The 16,505-nt window shown below is 41.9% G+C and overlaps 1 protein-coding gene across 5 annotated transcripts in view; it reads left to right on the top strand.

Moving 5' to 3' along the window:
- FN1 (fibronectin 1) overlaps positions 1 to 16,505 on the top strand; it is a 48,448-nt gene that overhangs the window by 9,859 nt on the left and 22,084 nt on the right. For all 5 annotated transcript variants that reach the window (XM_075283964.1, XM_075283965.1, XM_075283966.1 and 2 more), the window contains exons 5-24: positions 78 to 215; positions 1,454 to 1,612; positions 3,041 to 3,208; positions 3,317 to 3,496; positions 3,714 to 3,890; positions 4,375 to 4,527; positions 4,981 to 5,109; positions 6,099 to 6,239; positions 7,539 to 7,660; positions 8,013 to 8,187; positions 9,150 to 9,326; positions 10,845 to 10,973; positions 11,096 to 11,185; positions 11,295 to 11,489; positions 12,079 to 12,351; positions 13,279 to 13,545; positions 14,334 to 14,428; positions 15,304 to 15,472; positions 15,567 to 15,653; positions 16,300 to 16,491. In XM_075283964.1, the coding sequence (XP_075140065.1) occupies positions 78 to 215; positions 1,454 to 1,612; positions 3,041 to 3,208; positions 3,317 to 3,496; positions 3,714 to 3,890; positions 4,375 to 4,527; positions 4,981 to 5,109; positions 6,099 to 6,239; positions 7,539 to 7,660; positions 8,013 to 8,187; positions 9,150 to 9,326; positions 10,845 to 10,973; positions 11,096 to 11,185; positions 11,295 to 11,489; positions 12,079 to 12,351; positions 13,279 to 13,545; positions 14,334 to 14,428; positions 15,304 to 15,472; positions 15,567 to 15,653; positions 16,300 to 16,491 (3,216 nt within the window). The remainder of the gene's footprint in view (positions 1 to 77; positions 216 to 1,453; positions 1,613 to 3,040; positions 3,209 to 3,316; positions 3,497 to 3,713; positions 3,891 to 4,374; positions 4,528 to 4,980; positions 5,110 to 6,098; positions 6,240 to 7,538; positions 7,661 to 8,012; positions 8,188 to 9,149; positions 9,327 to 10,844; positions 10,974 to 11,095; positions 11,186 to 11,294; positions 11,490 to 12,078; positions 12,352 to 13,278; positions 13,546 to 14,333; positions 14,429 to 15,303; positions 15,473 to 15,566; positions 15,654 to 16,299; positions 16,492 to 16,505) is intronic.

Raw genomic sequence — 16,505 nt, forward strand, 5'->3', positions numbered from 1 at the left:
GACCAATTTTCAGACAGTAATGATTAAATACTATATATGATATTGATATCTAAAAATGTCCCGTTTTCTCTTCTTAGCTGAGAGATGCTATGATAATACCGCCGGTACATCTTATGTGGTGGGACAAACCTGGGAGAAGCCTTATCAGGGATGGATGATGGTAGACTGCACATGCCTGGGAGAAGGAAGTGGTCGCATTACCTGTTCTTCTAGAAGTAAGTATCTTCCAAGGAGGATTTCTGCTTTTTGCTTCATTGAAGGGTGTTTCATGACTATTATATTTATACTGCCATTTGGATAGACCATCAATATCAGATTGGTCTGGGTCTGACCCCCCCTTCCCCCCAGTACCTCTACCAAGAAACTGTTTGAAGGGGCTGTCCTTGGCTTCTTCCTTACCGAGCACAGCGCTCCACATTCTGTAGTGGCCGAGCCTGGTACAACATGTAGTTTTGTCATAGCCATTGTGTTGAGTGGCATTAACTTGTCATCTCGGTTGTGTGTACCGATTTTCATTGGTGCAAACCAGACAATCCAGAGGTTATAACTGAATACATTCCGAAATCGCCATAACCTCTGGATTCTCTGGCTTGCTCTGACATACCTGGATGATGGCCTAAAATGATTTCCAATTCAATCGGCACCTTGTGTGCAGGTTATTGCAATGCTGTCAAATAAATGTGACACGCCTATGTATTGTACCAGTTTCCACCACTCCAGAATGTGCAGCGCCATGCTTGGTATATTCTACTATACTCTACCCATCCCCCTTTACACAGCACTGTAAGCGATAGGACATTTAGCAGAGGCTTGAGAAGACCTCATCCCTATTATGCAGCGTCTTGAGTATAGGACGGTTGTTCATGACTGTGCACATTCCCACAGACTGTCTAACGTGGAAATATTTTAATTTAATTTTTTTTTTTTTATCTCAAAATCTTCCTATACCATTTGGAAACCATTTTCATGGATCCGGATTTCCTTGGAATGTAGATGACCCCGCTATCTTGCAGTCTTGTAGATTTCGGACGGTTTCCTCTGTATAATAAGCAGGGAGTTACCATTTTCAGTGTTTCCCAGAACAAATTGCATTGGCAGACGTTCCCATGCTTCAATCACTACCACAATTTATCGGGTTTCGGCTGAAGATTCCGGTCTGAGATAAATTAGTTTGGTCAAAAATTTGGCAAACGGATTGGGAATAAGATCAGAGTGGGATCAGATAATGTTTCCTCCTGTATTGCTACATTCAGTGTGATCATACACCTTTATTTCCCTCTGTATCCTGCTAGTTGGCTTCTGAAATAGAATAAGATTTATGATACTGCGGGAAAACCTGGTGTATGTTGCGTACCATAGTACTTTGTTTTTTTTGCTTTTTTAAAAAAAATTTTCTCTCCCCATCTTTATATTGGCTTAAATTGGTAACCCTTGTCCTATCTTTTATGTATAGACCGATGTAACGACCAGGACACTAGAACCTCCTACAGGATTGGAGATACTTGGACAAAGACTGATACCAGAGGAAACCTTCTGCAGTGTATCTGTACTGGCAATGGCCGAGGAGAATGGAAGTGTGAGAGACATTCGTCACTACAAACCTCCGGCATCGGTGAGTTACTTGGATTATAATCCTAAGGACTAACATTTGCTTCTTATACGGTCACAAAGAAATAATAATTTCTTCTGTCTGTACTGACTTGAAGTTTACTAGAGAAGAAGCTAGGCAGGACATGTATAGCTTCGCATAAACTGCCTAATGTGAAAGGGATTGAACTCTTTTTGGAATTTTTTTTTAACCTTCCTATCACCAACAAATAAACTTATTTAGCATACTAATCTTTGAGATTCTTCTCCATTTGCTGCTGGCCTCCAAGGCTCTCTGACACTGTGTTGTAATGGTGACCTGATGGCAAACACTCATGACCTTTGTTGTGAAACACTACAGAGGGTATTAAGACAAGAGTACGGGGTAAAGTTTTAAAATCCCCTTTCCGAATGATACGGCTGTAGGAAAGGATATTCACTTCCTGACGGCACATTTCAGTGTGTGTGGGCACAATGCCACCATGTGAATAAGGAAAAATATCTTTGTACCATGTTAGCCATTGGATATGAAATATAAAAAATTTAGTCTTCAGTAGTTGATGACTTTTTTTTAATAGCTAACTAAAATGATAGATTGCAAGCTTTCGAGGCTCTAGGCCTCTTCCTCAGACATTGTGTTTAAAGGGGTATTCCCATAACTCTTTTTATGCAGCCTGCAGGACTCTGTGCTCTCTTCACTTCCTGGATTTCTCGGCACATTGGTGAGCGGGGTTTCACTTGCTCTGCTATGTTTGCAGTCAGTAATGAGGGATTGGTTGTAAATGCATTACCACAGTATAAAGCTGATGTGGAAACTAATATAGCAGAGCTGTATTTGAGTCAACTTGCATTACAGACAGAGGTAATGGACTCCTTATCTCAGCCCTCATCAGCCAAATTCAATTAAACCCACTGATAAGTGGAAAAGCTGAAGATGGACAGCACAGTAATCCCGGAGCTCTCACCTCCCCCTCCCCTATCTGAGGAGCTCCATTGCTTTTCAGCCCCTCCCTCCCCCCTGAGAGCAGGCAGCTACATCACTTGGGAACTGAGCAGCTAAGCCCCATGGCCAAAGAAACGCAGTGTCCACAATGAAGTGAATAAATTAAGTTAGCAGCCAAACAAAGCAGTTTTGATAAAGCAATGTATTTAGGAAAAGTCTTAAATCCACATAAACTAGCAGTATAAATAGGATGCTTTCCATGGGACAACCCCTTTAAACTGTGCCTGAAGAAGAGGCCTAGAGCCTCGAAAGCTTGCAATCTGCCATCATTTTAGTTAGCCATTAAAATAAGTATCTACTACTGAATATTATACCACAGTTAGAGATTGCACATAGTGTGCATATGAATATGGTACTGCAATTTATTTTATTTTTTAATATTTTTTTTTATTAATGGAAATTTTCTATTAAAATACAAAAGTAATAACTCTTACTTTGCTTTCTCCACAGTGGTTGATACTGGTCTAAAAGCAATCACACCCGCGGCCAGCGATCTTGAACACTGTGTGACTGACAGCGGAGTCATGTATTCTGTGGGCATGAAATGGGTCAAAACACAGGGTAGTCAGCAACAGATCTGCACATGCCTGGGCAACGGAGTCAGCTGTGAGGAAAGTGGTGAGTGCAGCTACTTTTATGCAAAGTCAACAAAAAAATATTCATTTTTCATATTGAATATTTTTGAAAAATATATTTAACATTCTGCTTTTTCTGTGTTTTATACAGTTGCAGTGGGGACCTATGGTGGCAACTCAAACAGTGATCCTTGTGCAATCCCATTTATACATGATGGAAGAACCTACTATTCATGTACAACAGATGGACGTCAAGATGGAAAGCTCTGGTGCGCAACTACATCCAACTATGATGAGGATAAGAAATATTCTTTCTGCACGGAACAACGTGGTAAGATGATAAGAAAAAGTGAATTGAACACTTATAGGCCAAGAAAGTTTTCTGAAGTAAGAACGGTCTTTGTACTTCTATAATATTGGATGAATGGATAGATAGATAGATAGATAGATAGATAGATAGATAGATTTACCTAGATGATCAGAAAGCATTGTCTTGTTGTAATCTTCCTGATCCCTTGAATTTACAAATGTTTCCTTTCCTTTTCAAGTATTGGTTCAAACAAGAGGAGGGAATTCGAATGGAGCCCTCTGTCACTTCCCTTTCCTGTACAACAACCGTAACTACACCGACTGTACCTCAGAGGGCCGTCGTGACAATATGAAATGGTGTGGAACTACTCTCAACTATGATGTGGACCAGAAATTTGGCTTCTGTCCCATGGCAGGTGAGGATCTTTAAATAAAGTGACTGCATCTTGCCTTATATAAAATCTCCCATTTTATGTTTACGGGACCTACCAGACATGGTAGCAACCAGGCTTGGGCTGTAACTCCTTAAAAGCTTTGTCCCACAAAGAACATGACTATCTGTCCATTAGAGAGAAGTATCTGATTATTAGGGGGTCCAAGCATTGGGGCACTTAATAATGAGGGGTCTTGAGTCCACCATTCTGTATTTGCTGGATGACTACAGACAGGGATTGGTAGTAAACGGTGGTCACACATCCCCCACCACTGTATTCATGGATTTTGGGGATGTAGAATACAGACCTGTACAGTGCGGCCATGAAACCTATTATACATGGTATAAGTGGTGTGTATTGTGCACTTTTTTTTTTTTCTGCTTTTTTTTATGTCTAGACAGGTCTAGCTATCAAAGAGATCAAATTTTCACAACTTGTTATTTTTCTCCTCTACTTTCCACCATAGCTCATGAAGAAATCTGTACCACCAATGAGGGCGTCATGTACCGTGTAGGTGATCAGTGGGACAAGATGCACAACTTGGGTCACATGATGCGGTGTACATGTGTTGGCAATGGCCGTGGAGAATGGAACTGCATTGCATATTCCCAGCTTAAAGGTAAAAGACTAAGTCCACATTTCCACTCTTTTTATGACAGACTGAAGACCATTGTATACAATTTCTGTATAGTCCTATATGAACGCATTGCCATTCTTGTTCAATCATTGTGTCATTCTCCCGACATAATTTCCCCTGCGGTTCTCACTATTAAATTTATATCATATTTTTTATGGTCCGTCTTCAGTTTTCCAATGTCCATATTGTTTAAGTGTCTCAACCCTCAACTTAAACAATTAACGTCTTCTTAAAGGTGTCATTCATACTATACGTTGCGCCATACAAGATGGTATAGCGCGATATTCTTTACATATAGTGAACTGAAGTGTGATGCTATTATATACTGGATTTATTTGGAAGAGCTTCATTATACAAGAGATGTAGAACCTGTAGACTTTATAGCTTGTCCATATTTTGCTCATGCCCATTTTCTTTCTCTGCCTCATGTAACAGATCAATGTATTGTGGACGGCGTCACCTATGATGTTAACCAGTCTTTCAACAAGTTTCATGAAGAGGGTCACTTGATGAACTGCACATGCTTTGGCCAGGGACGTGGCAGATGGAAGTGCGATGCCGTGGGTAAGTCATGTTTTTGAACATGGTGATCTTGCGTCTTTGATCTGAATTATGTTCGCTCTGAAGGCTTGTTCACACTGAGCAGGAGGGGGGGGGGGGGGCGTATTCTTACGCCAAATCCACTTCAGAATCCGCCCCCTCACAATAGAGGTCTATGTAGACCTCTAGCTTCCTTTTTTCCGTGAGTGGTATGTTCTGGCTCATGGGGGAAAAAAGGAGAGCTGCCCTTTTTTTCAGGCGGATTCCATGGCAGAGTCAGCCCCGGTGTCCGCCTCGCAGCAGTCCATTCATTTGGGCCTACTCCGGAGCGGGAAGCTGCAACTGTTGGAAGCCTGAATCTGGACCAAAATACGCGGTCCGTGTCCCATATGAACGAGGCCTGAGTCTTGTATCTGTCAGTTCAATACACTTGTGTCTCATGAACCAGCCAATATTGGCAATCTAATGTACGCGAAAATTGTAGTATACGTCACGCTGAGCTGTCTAAAATCCCAGTGCACACTAGGACTAATTTCTTAAGTCGGCCATTCTCATTGTGAATTTCCTTTACGATGGTTGATAATATCTGATAAAGCTGAAGAATAGGAATTTAAGAGAACTACTTCCATCCTGACTGATGGTGTGGAGATATATAACCTGAGATCTATCTGTTACTAGGGTAGGTGAGGGCAAGTTCTCCGATAAGATCTGTTTATTCACTCAGTACTTGCTAAACCCTGTGGATTTCAGTATTGTTTGCTTTGGCTCGCATTCAACTACAAGATGTCACTTGGTGCACAGTTCACGTAGAAAGTTGAAACTTTCTGTATAAATGTTCTCAATTGACAAGAAAATTATATTACACTAGTTTTGTACAGACACTTTGTAGAAAGAACCTTTTATGACACTCTAAGAACATATGAGAGGAGTCGGCCTTCCTGAGACAAACTATTCCTCTGACGAACCCTTGCAGAAGTCGACCGAATATTGACGCTTATGTTATTACCATACAGATCAATGCCAAGAGACCGAAACGCGAAAATTTTACCAAATTGGCGAATCTTGGGAGAAGAATGTAAACGGCGTCAGCTACCAGTGCTACTGCTACGGCAATGGAATTGGTGAATGGCATTGCCAACCTCTTTCCTACCCAGGTCAGTGATAACCAGCAGCTTTTGTACAAGGCATACAAAAAATTTTTGTACAAAAATTGTCTATATTGATAGAAGGATTCAGGTTGTTCAGAGTAAATGACCATCTAGCCTTTCACTTTACTGCAATCTGATTAGGATTTGTCAGTGCTGCCACTAAAGGATAAAGTCCAGGTCAATGTCCTGCTGTGACCAGATGTGCAAACGTCTGAGATTCCGGGAATAAACAAAATTCTACAGACCTTGATTTTTAATCAATTGGTACAATAAATCAGCTATTAAGTTCTTTGATATCCAGAATGGATAAATGTAGAATGATGTGGGTGAAAGAATAGGGGATGACTGTGTGCACCTACAAAAAAAAAAAAAAAAATCTTAGAAATGGAATTATTTAAAATTTTTATTTTTATTGTGATCAGTTTCTTATTATATGTAATATAATTTATTTATTTCTTAAATACCAAACCTAATATGGCAAAGATACATGTTACATTTTGGGGAGTGGAGTTGGTAAAGCCATTAAAGAGGTAGTCCCAACTTAAACCTTCAAGGGACGTTCACAGAATACGCCACAAACGTCTGATCGATGCATGTCCCACCTCTGGGACCAACACAGGATTTAGGGGACCCTATCGTGTGAGGCTGCCACATCTGATAATAGGGTGAATGGAGATGAGTTGGGGCCTTGTCTATTGGTCATTATGTTAGATCTTGTGCAATATACCATTAATGTCTAAGGTGGTACTTAAATATGTTTGTCACTAAAAAAAATGTTCTATATGTTAAGACTTAGAGTAATGTAGTTAGACCTTTAACCCAGAATGTTGTGTAAGAGTGTATGAAATGTAGACCTTGTAGTATGCGAGTCACCAGTTGACCCCTTGTTCTGTCCAGTGTTTCTACAGGTATGCTTATTCCAAGGACGCTGTCCACTTGTCATACAGTTGGTTTTGAAAAGATAATAGACATCCTTCTTATGCACACATGAACTAGATCTTTTCAGTTAAAAATTACCAAAAAAAAAATGCTCTAAAAACAACTAGGCTTCTGCAACCACCTCAGTACCTCAGTCTCAAAACCACTTGGTCAGTTTTACTAAAGTTGAATGAAGGTGCAAGCGGCATGTAGATGAAATCCGAGATTATTACACCAGTATTTTCTTTTAAAAAGTTGCAAATCGGTAGATTATCAAAACCAGCATGCCGACCTCCGCCTTTAAATGTCTAGGGTTGGGTTCACTATAGTCAGTTAGGTTCTATTTGCCCTCCTCCTATAATTACATGTAATTTTGTTCTCTCTCAGCTGGAACTGGACCTGTACAGGTGATAATCACCGACCATGCTAACCACCCCAACTCGCACCCTATTCAGTGGACCGCTCCTCAACCATCTCACATCAAGCAGTACATTCTACGTTGGAAGCCTGTAAGTCACATCTTAAGTCTGTCCTATGGATTTTCTGTGTTGACTCTTTGCCGTTCCCTAGTCTTACAGCCATTGTTGCAGTTATGCCCCTAAAGGGAGTTTGTGGCCAAATATTTGGAGACCATTGAATTTGTACCATATACAGAAGTTCCATTATAATAGTGCTCATTAGTTTTTGAGGGGGAGGGGGTATTCCAAGTTAATTGTTATGGCTTTGCCAAATTTTTTACATGGTCTTGCCTCTTGATGGGGAAATGAGCTATTGTGTACTTCATTTTTTTTATGAAGTGGCTTTGGCTTTTTGAATACGGACTAAATTTTGGTTTAATATTTAGTTTTTTGCCTCTTCCAGAAAAACAAACAAGTTACTTGGAAACAGGCAACCATTCCAGGGCACCTTAATTCCTACACAATCTCCGGCTTGAAACCAGGAGTGGTATATGAAGGACAGCTTGTCAGTGTTCTGCAGTATGGACAGAAGGAGGTTACCCGATTTGACTTCACCACTACCTCCACCACATTGGGTGGTAAGTGCTACATTCCGTGTAGGAAATTCGTATCTCAATATCTACAGTATTCTTGGTTTAAGAAGCCCAAACTTAACTTTGGGTGACATTGCTTGGATGCAAGATTCCTTGATTTTTTTTTTATTTTTTTTTATTTATTTTTTTTTTATTTGCTGAACTGTGTGTGTCTATCATCAAAAAGACTTGTGGAATTTGGTCCTATAAATCTGTCACTTAAGATAGGGTCGAAGTGTTTACTATGTAAATGCAAAGCTAAGCCTGCTTTAAAGAACAGAAGAAGCTCCAATATTTGGATATGTGATTTGAGTGGAAGGGCTCCATTATGTTGACTTTGTTAAGTATGGAACAAATATAAGGATCGAAAGCATTAATTCCAATAGTTTATGCTGGCCATATAGGTAAGTTAATTGTCAGCTGAACACACATTTGGCTATTTTTACTTAACCCATTAGTCACATTTATCTGAGTGCCCATGTACCCTGGATGGAGTAAGGCATGGCCAGACCTTTCTGATAACAGCTTATTTTCTAAAGAAGTCCATTCACCATTGGGGGAGAGTCAACCGTCCCCCTTTAAACTTTAGATGGCTGGCAGGTTAGCCCAGAATTGGTGGGTCCTTCACAGTATCACTTGATACGGTTGGGCCAGCATTAGCTCATCCATTCAAGTGGTTTTAGCCCATTTTATGAAATCTCAGTACAAAATGGTGTCTTTTACATTGTATTCTGGAGACCTGCTCAAAAGATAGCATTGGAAGGAGGGAAGGAAGGCTTGTTGCAAAAGAGTGGTGGATTCCTTTCTACCTAAATGTTCTATAATATTTTAGTGAATCTGATGTGAGTGCCAATTTTTGTATACATTTTTTTTTTTTTGGGGGGGGGGGGGGGATGGTCTCAATTTTTTTGTGTCTAAACCATACCCTAAATGTAACTGATATGCTTCATATACTTGTTCCTTTAAAGGTCAAAGCCTAACTGGAGAAACGACTCCTCTCCCCCCACTGGTGGCCACTTCTGAGTCTGTGACTGAGATCACCTCCAGCAGCTTTGTGGTTTCTTGGGTCTCCGCGTCTGATACAGTTTCTGGATTCCGCGTTGAATATGAACTTAGTGAGGAGGGAGATGAGAAACGCTTTTTGGGTAAGTGCCCGTTATTTTTGTCTGAGTGTCGTTGGTAGACAAGTGGTGTAAGAAGTTCCTGGCTGGCGAACTAGACTTCAGCATTGTGGAAAATGCCTGTGGGTTGTTTGAGGCAGAGATGGATTTTGAGTTTTTACAAACTCATGAATATCTGGTTAAAATTATAAAGTAAAATAACTCTTCAAACCGATCTCTGCTCGTAGCGGTAACACTTTATTTACTTACGAAGTTCCAGGACCATTGGAGGCTCATGTCTTATTTCAGAAGTCGCGATGGGACTTTGGTTCTATGAAAAGTTGAATGCCTGTGATTATTTGTTTTTGTTTTTTTGTTGTTTTTTTTTTGTCCATAAATCCAATGTGCTTTTTGATGTTGACTGTTCTATGTGTGGCTGGCCAAATCGGGCACCCTTTATATCCTGATCTATAGTACCAAAATATTTCTATATAGCGTCATCACTGCTCTCCAATTCACTCCATAACAAATCTAGACCAAGGATCTGGGAATAATATCACTCCTTAAGGATTGAGCACCTTCACAGGCATATGGAGACTTACAAAGCCGTTTTCGCTCCACTGGGGGGATTACTGGAAAAATATGCAAATCCTTTTGGAAAACAAATTTGCATATTTTTCCCATAAATCTAGACCATTAATACACAAGTTTCTGGTAATCAACCAACTCACTAACTGGTGGTGTGTGTCTATGCTCTATGAGCTAGGATTAGTAACTGGATAAGTGGAGCAGCATTTATTATATATAAGTGCTGGCGCATTGGAGCAAAATTTGTTACATAGTTTAGAAATGTGTGGTTTTGTTGAATACACACTTGGGGGTTCCCCCTTTTTTTAGGTTAGGCCGTCAATATGAGTAGGGGTTCAGTCTCCAAGAATCATGTTCCCATACTTGGAATAGACCACTAAAGATTGATGTCCTAGAGCGGGGGTGCTCACACTTTTTCAGCATGTGAGCTACTTTATAAACTGACCAAGGCAAAAGATCTACTACCCACTTCTTGTGGGCAGGGGCAGGGCGTGTTTGTGGGCGGTGTCGGGCGGAGCGTGAGAGCAAGAGACAGCGGCGTTCTGTGGCCGCCCAGGGATCCCCGCTGTCTGCTTGTTCACAGCGCAGGCTGAGAGTTATCTCTGGACACTGGCAGGCTGGGACTGCAGCAGCCCCGCCTGCCAGTGTCCGGAGATGACTCTCAGCCTGCGCTGTGAACAAGCAGCACCCCGGCTCCCTTCATCCCTAAGAGTGGGGAGCGCGTCATCCCCCGGAGCTGCTGCTGCCTGGCCTGCAAGTGTCCGGAGTGCTTGTTCACAGCGCAGGCTGAGAGTCGACTCTCAGCCTGCGCTGTGAACAAGCATACATCGGGGATCCCTGGCTGCATCCCGCGATCGACCCATACGTCCTTTGCAATCGACTGGTAGATGAGAATCCATATTAAGAGAAGATTCACCTGTAGAAAGTGTCATTGAAAGTGTGGTCTCATTGCAAACTTTTTTTTTTCCATTATAGATCTTCCCAAATCCGCTACATCAGTCAACATCCCAGACTTACTGCCTGGCCGTAAATACAACATCAATGTGTATGAGATCACCCAGGAGGGAGAGCAGAGCCTCATCTTGTCCACATCTCAAACCACAGGTGAGTGTCATTCGGAACAATCTAAAATATGCAGGTTTTTTTCAATGTTTATGGTTTAGGTTTTTGTACTTCTGTATCATGGTTATGGGAATTGATGTTTATTCGCGTTTGTGTCTCCTTAGCCCCTGATAGTCCCCCAGAATATAACATTGAACACGTTGATGACACTTCTATTGAAATTAGCTGGACCAAACCTCAGGCTCCTATTACAGGTGAGGCGATCTCTACCTTATGGATCATCTGACTGTAGCTTTTAATGAATGCTTAGTCTGTGTTCTTCAAAGTTCCTCCTGCGGAAAGTAATTGCTTTCTTTTCTACAGGCTACAGAGTGGTCTACTCTCCTACTACGGAGGGAGCGAGCACCGAGCTTATCCTACCGGACACTGCAACCTCCGTGACTCTCTCTGACCTCTATCCAGGAGTTGAATACAATATTACCATTTATGCCGTAGAGGACAGTCAAGAGAGTAGCCCTATTGTCATCCAAAGGGAAACCACCGGCACCCCACAAACTGGTAAATGGCGGACCATACATGTCTTTGTAGGATGCAATACTGTATGTGCTCAGAGCTAGAGACTCTGGACAGTGCCAGGAAAAACAAGCAAATCTTCCCGTCCCGGGTTTGTTTTTTGATGTATTGAATGTAATCGAATGTAAACTTCCCCAAGCTCTACTAATTCTGACCAAATTTCCAAAAGCCTGATTTATGAAGCGCCACTCCGTAAGGAGCTCGGGGCAGTTGGCCAAATATAATACAGATGCACTAGCACTCCTTTGTCTCCTGTCAATGTACGTAGTAGATAAAGAATGCATGTTATAGCAGGCGTAGCTGATTTTATTCTGTATGTTTCGTAAGTCATACAGAAATATATATTTCATGTAAAATTAATATTTGTATAAATTCATGGCCAGACAGAAAGACATGGGAGCGCTGTGTTGGCTCTGAATGTAGAATTAATCTTGTGTAAAGTTCTGTAGCTGGCAAGCAACACGACGCTCACTGGAGAGCTCGGATTATTTCTAAGGAAAGATTATCCCGTTTTGGTTCTTTGAATATATCATTTTAAGTCTTGATGTCATCAGAATTTTTTCTTTTTATGCAGTCATTGTACCGTCACCCACTGAACTGCAGTTGCTCGAAGCAACCGATGTAAGGATCGTGATCTCCTGGAACGCTCCACAAAGTGAAGTTTCCGGATACAAGGTGGTGGTGAGACCAGCCGGTTCTCCAGGTCGTGAACCTCAGACCCTACCAGTCAGCAGAAGCACCTTTGCAGAAGTTGTTAATTTGCAGCCTGGAACCAACTACAGATTCGAAGTATATGCAGTCAATCGTGGACAAGAGAGCGAGCCGCTTGTGGGAGAGTTTCCAACTAGTACGTTTCATTCTTCCGAATTTATATTGGAGTGGAATGGTTTGAAAGGGTTTCCAAGAAATGGGAAAAAATGGATACCAATAACCTATATTACATGCCAATAGATATGAGCAAGTAGTACTCGATCGAGTAGGTATTCGATCGAATACTACGGTATTTGAAATACTTGTACTCGATCGAGTACCACTCGCTGTTCGAATGTAAAAGTTCAATGCAGAACCAGCATTGATTGGCCGAATGCTATATAGTCGGCCAATCAACGCTGGTTCTTCTCCTACCTTTAGAAGTCTTCTCCGTGCAGCTTCCCCGCGGCGTCTTCCGGCTCTGAATTCACTCTGCCAGCACTACAAGCAGGCATGCGCAATCGGCTCTGCCCAGGCCCAATGCCTGGCAGAGTGAATTCAGAGCCAGAAGACGCCACGGGGACGCTGCACAGAGAAGACTTCTCGGAGGATCCAGCCCGACCCTCACTCGTGGACTTGGTAAGTATAATTTGATCAAACGTTGCCTACCCCTGAAACAAGCATTCCCCCCCCCATAGACTATAATAGGATTCGATATTCGATTCGAGTAGTCGAATATTGAGGGGCTACTCGAAACGAATATCGAATCTCGAACATTTTACTGTTCACTCATCTCTACATGCCAATCCACTTCATATCTAATATAGCCGGACGTGGTACTGCTCCTATTCAAGTGATTGGGAGCAGAGTTGCAGTTCCAGGTGCCACCACTCCCATTCACTTGAATAGCAATATGGCTTCCTGCGGTCTTCTACCTCGTATACAGCTTCTGGCACCTTTATCTCACTCCGACTGTTCTTGGGCAGCCCCTCTTTAAGAATTCTATTCAATGAGAGTTCTTCAATATGTAAAAACTAGGGCATGTGGAATACATCCCATAATCCGTTTTTTTTTCCCCTTCTAGAATTGGATTCTCCAACCGATCTGAGATTTGATGACTTGACAGAATCTTCAGTCCTTATTGTTTGGACAGCTCCTCGTTCCCAAATCGGCCGCTACCTTCTTTCAGTGGGTCAGACCCGAGGAGGTCAACCTAGCCAGTTTCATGTCAGCCCCCCTGCAACAAGCTACAAAATTAAAAACTTGCAACCTGGAACTGAGTACACAGTCACTTTGGTGGCTCTGAAGGGAAGTCAAAGAAGTAACCCAACTACAGGAGTATTCTCAACCTGTAAGTAAAAAATTATATAATGTGTAGTAAAATAAATATATTTATTACATTTCTGACTGTAGATGCCACACGTTTTCCTGGAACCGTACTGCCCTGTTTACTACCCCTTTGAAGATCGACCTAGCACGTCGTAAATAATCTGGAATGTTTAGTTAGAGCAGTTTGGTTCTGTGTAGACCTTAATCAGATAATTCTTTCTGGACAACCACAAGGCATCCTCTGTACCCAGAGTATGAATTGGTTACTCACCTCTTCTACCTTACTTGTTGCTATTTATGTGCAGCAGTGAAGGGTTAAACCCGCCAGTATTCTTGGAATGTCTCACTGTCCAGCGAGGAATTCTCTGTCTCTTTCTTGTGTCCTCTTACCAGACTCGCAACATCACACTTTTCACTTGTAATTTTCTAATTTCTAGCTTGAAGTTTTGCGTCTCTAGTTTAAAACACCACTTGACTGTTCTTCAAATAGTCGAGTGGGTTACACATTGGACAGGCCTGCTGGATGTGAAAAGCAAAGCGGAATATTTAGTGATCTTGGCAGGGGTTGAATAACCACTTCAAGCAGTCTGCAGGATGTAGGTTCAAGCAAATGATGCCTTGTTGAACTAACCTCAAGTGGGGTCCGGAGCACAGACTCTGAGAACAGACTGCAGTAAACATCCCATGCTATTCCCTTGGGTTAAAACTGTGTGGGAGATACTGTATAGCCCTGCAAAATTATACTACTTTTCCATGTCTGTGTCCGTGTGTAGAAGTATCATTTACATGTTCTCTCTTCTGAATTTACAGTGGAACCTGTTGGCTCAATTCCTCCATATACCACAGAGGTTACAGAGACCACCATAGTCATTACTTGGACTCCTGTTCCCAGGATTGGATTTAAGGTATGAGCCTATATTATGTTGTACTATTGGAAGCCATTGAATCGGCAGGGCATAGGAGCTCAGCCATATCCCTCCTCCATACTTTCCCATGTGTCTGGGTGTAAAAGAACTGGCTGGAGCAGGAGTCTCTCTGCTGTATCCTGTCTAAAGTAGAGCAAATATATTAAGCTGTGCCCCTTGGTAAGCCCAACCTTTCAGTAGTCAGGCTGGTCTTACAGGGCCGTACTGTAAGTCCGCAATTAAGGGTTTTCAATTGCGGACACATTATATTCAGTGCAGCCTCTTACACCACCAGATATATTATCCGTAACCGCAACCGAGGTCCGCACTTTATAGAGCAGATCCGCAAAGGTTGTGAATTCACGGCACTGCGCGGACTCACCCATAGAACTCTATGGGCGAATGCGGCAGGACACGGGTGTCTAGGTTGCTGATCAGCAACTTGCGGACCGTAAAATCAATACGGTCGTGTAAGACCAGCCTTAGTCTTCGTTGAAAGATGGAGCCAATACACAACATCTGCTTTCTACAAATTTGCCTTAGGATTAATCAGAAACTACTGCAAACCGTAAGACAAGTATATTTGTCTACATTCCTTTCTAGATGTTGTGTTCCTTTAAGACTGAATAAAGGAATCCAATACCTTTAATTGAATCTGTATTTTATTCTATGTATTTATGGGCATCCTCTTACTCGGCATTGGAATAACTGGGGTATATATTGAATAAATCCTATTTTTCTTTTTGTCTTCTGTAAATGCTTTCTTGCAGGAGGGTGGTGAGTATTATGTCCTTTCCATCAATGTGCTGATTATATTTAGTGGGGTTTGTTCCTAATTGAATAGAGCCTCTTAACTTTGATACTTCTCATTTTAGTTGGATGTGCGTCCAAGCCAAGGCGGTGAAGCTCCAAGAGAAGTCATCTCTGAATCCGGCAGCATTGTTATCTCTGGGCTTACCCCTGGGGTTGAGTACAGCTACAGCATCTCTGTATTGAAGGATGGTGAGGAGAGTGAATCTCCAATTACAAAGACCGTTGTGACACGTAAGCGATTAGGCGCCTTTTATGTTTTTGCTTTTATGGCTTTTTGTGTTATTGAAAGTCACACTTTAATTTTTGTTGCTTTCTTTTATTACAGCACTCTCTCCTCCAACAAACCTGCGCTTCCACCCAAGTCCAGATTCTGTTACTTTGACCATCTATTGGGACAGAAGTACATCTCCAGGTAATGGCTCATGAATATTCTCTAATAAAGGGGTATTCCCGTTATTATAGAACAGCTACAGTCTACAAATGGCAGGTATGCCCTCTTAAGGGAAGGAGGTCCTTGTCCTCTGTTAACCAATTCGTAGCAGCCACTTATGCTATTTCCATTGAACCCTATTGGCGTTACGGAAATGGACAGGTCTATTCACACCCTTAGGGATCCCTTTACATGGTGGAACATGAGGAGTAAATCGAGGTGGACATCCACCTTGGATTCCTCTTCATCTTTCAGCAAGATTGAGCAGGACGCTTTTTTTTTCTTTTCTGCGTCCTGCAGCGAATCTTTGCAGAATCCTCGGCTCATTTGGAGGTAGACCCCCCCCATCCCCCCCAATCAACGTCAAATTCCTATGTGTGAACACCCACTTGGACTTCAATGTAATGAGCCATATGCAAGTACGTCCAACTTCGAGTGGCTAAACAAATATAGGTGAATTTTAGGTCTTCCAGTACATGATGAGAAAAAAAAGCAGCAAAAAATTCAATGAATAACTCTGCACCACCATGCGTTTTCGCTGTGCTTTCTCCACAGCTACGTTTTGCTACATGAGGCCATAGCTTAAAACAGGTTTATTTTTAATTTATTTTTTTTGTCTGCTTCATAGGTATTACAGGATACAGGATAACCTCAGCTCCCACCGACAGACAGCTTGGATACCCCACCGAAGATGATGTTGATGCAAGGCAGACCACTTTTACTTTTGAGACCCTTAGCCCTGGTGTGGAATATAATATCAGTGTTTATGCAGTTAAAGGGGATGAGGAGAGTGTGCCCCTATCCAAAATCGTTACTCAAGGTAATGACAAACTA

This window comes from Leptodactylus fuscus, chromosome 8 (assembly GCF_031893055.1).
Source record: "Leptodactylus fuscus isolate aLepFus1 chromosome 8, aLepFus1.hap2, whole genome shotgun sequence".
Classification (NCBI taxonomy): Eukaryota; Metazoa; Chordata; class Amphibia; order Anura; family Leptodactylidae; genus Leptodactylus; species Leptodactylus fuscus.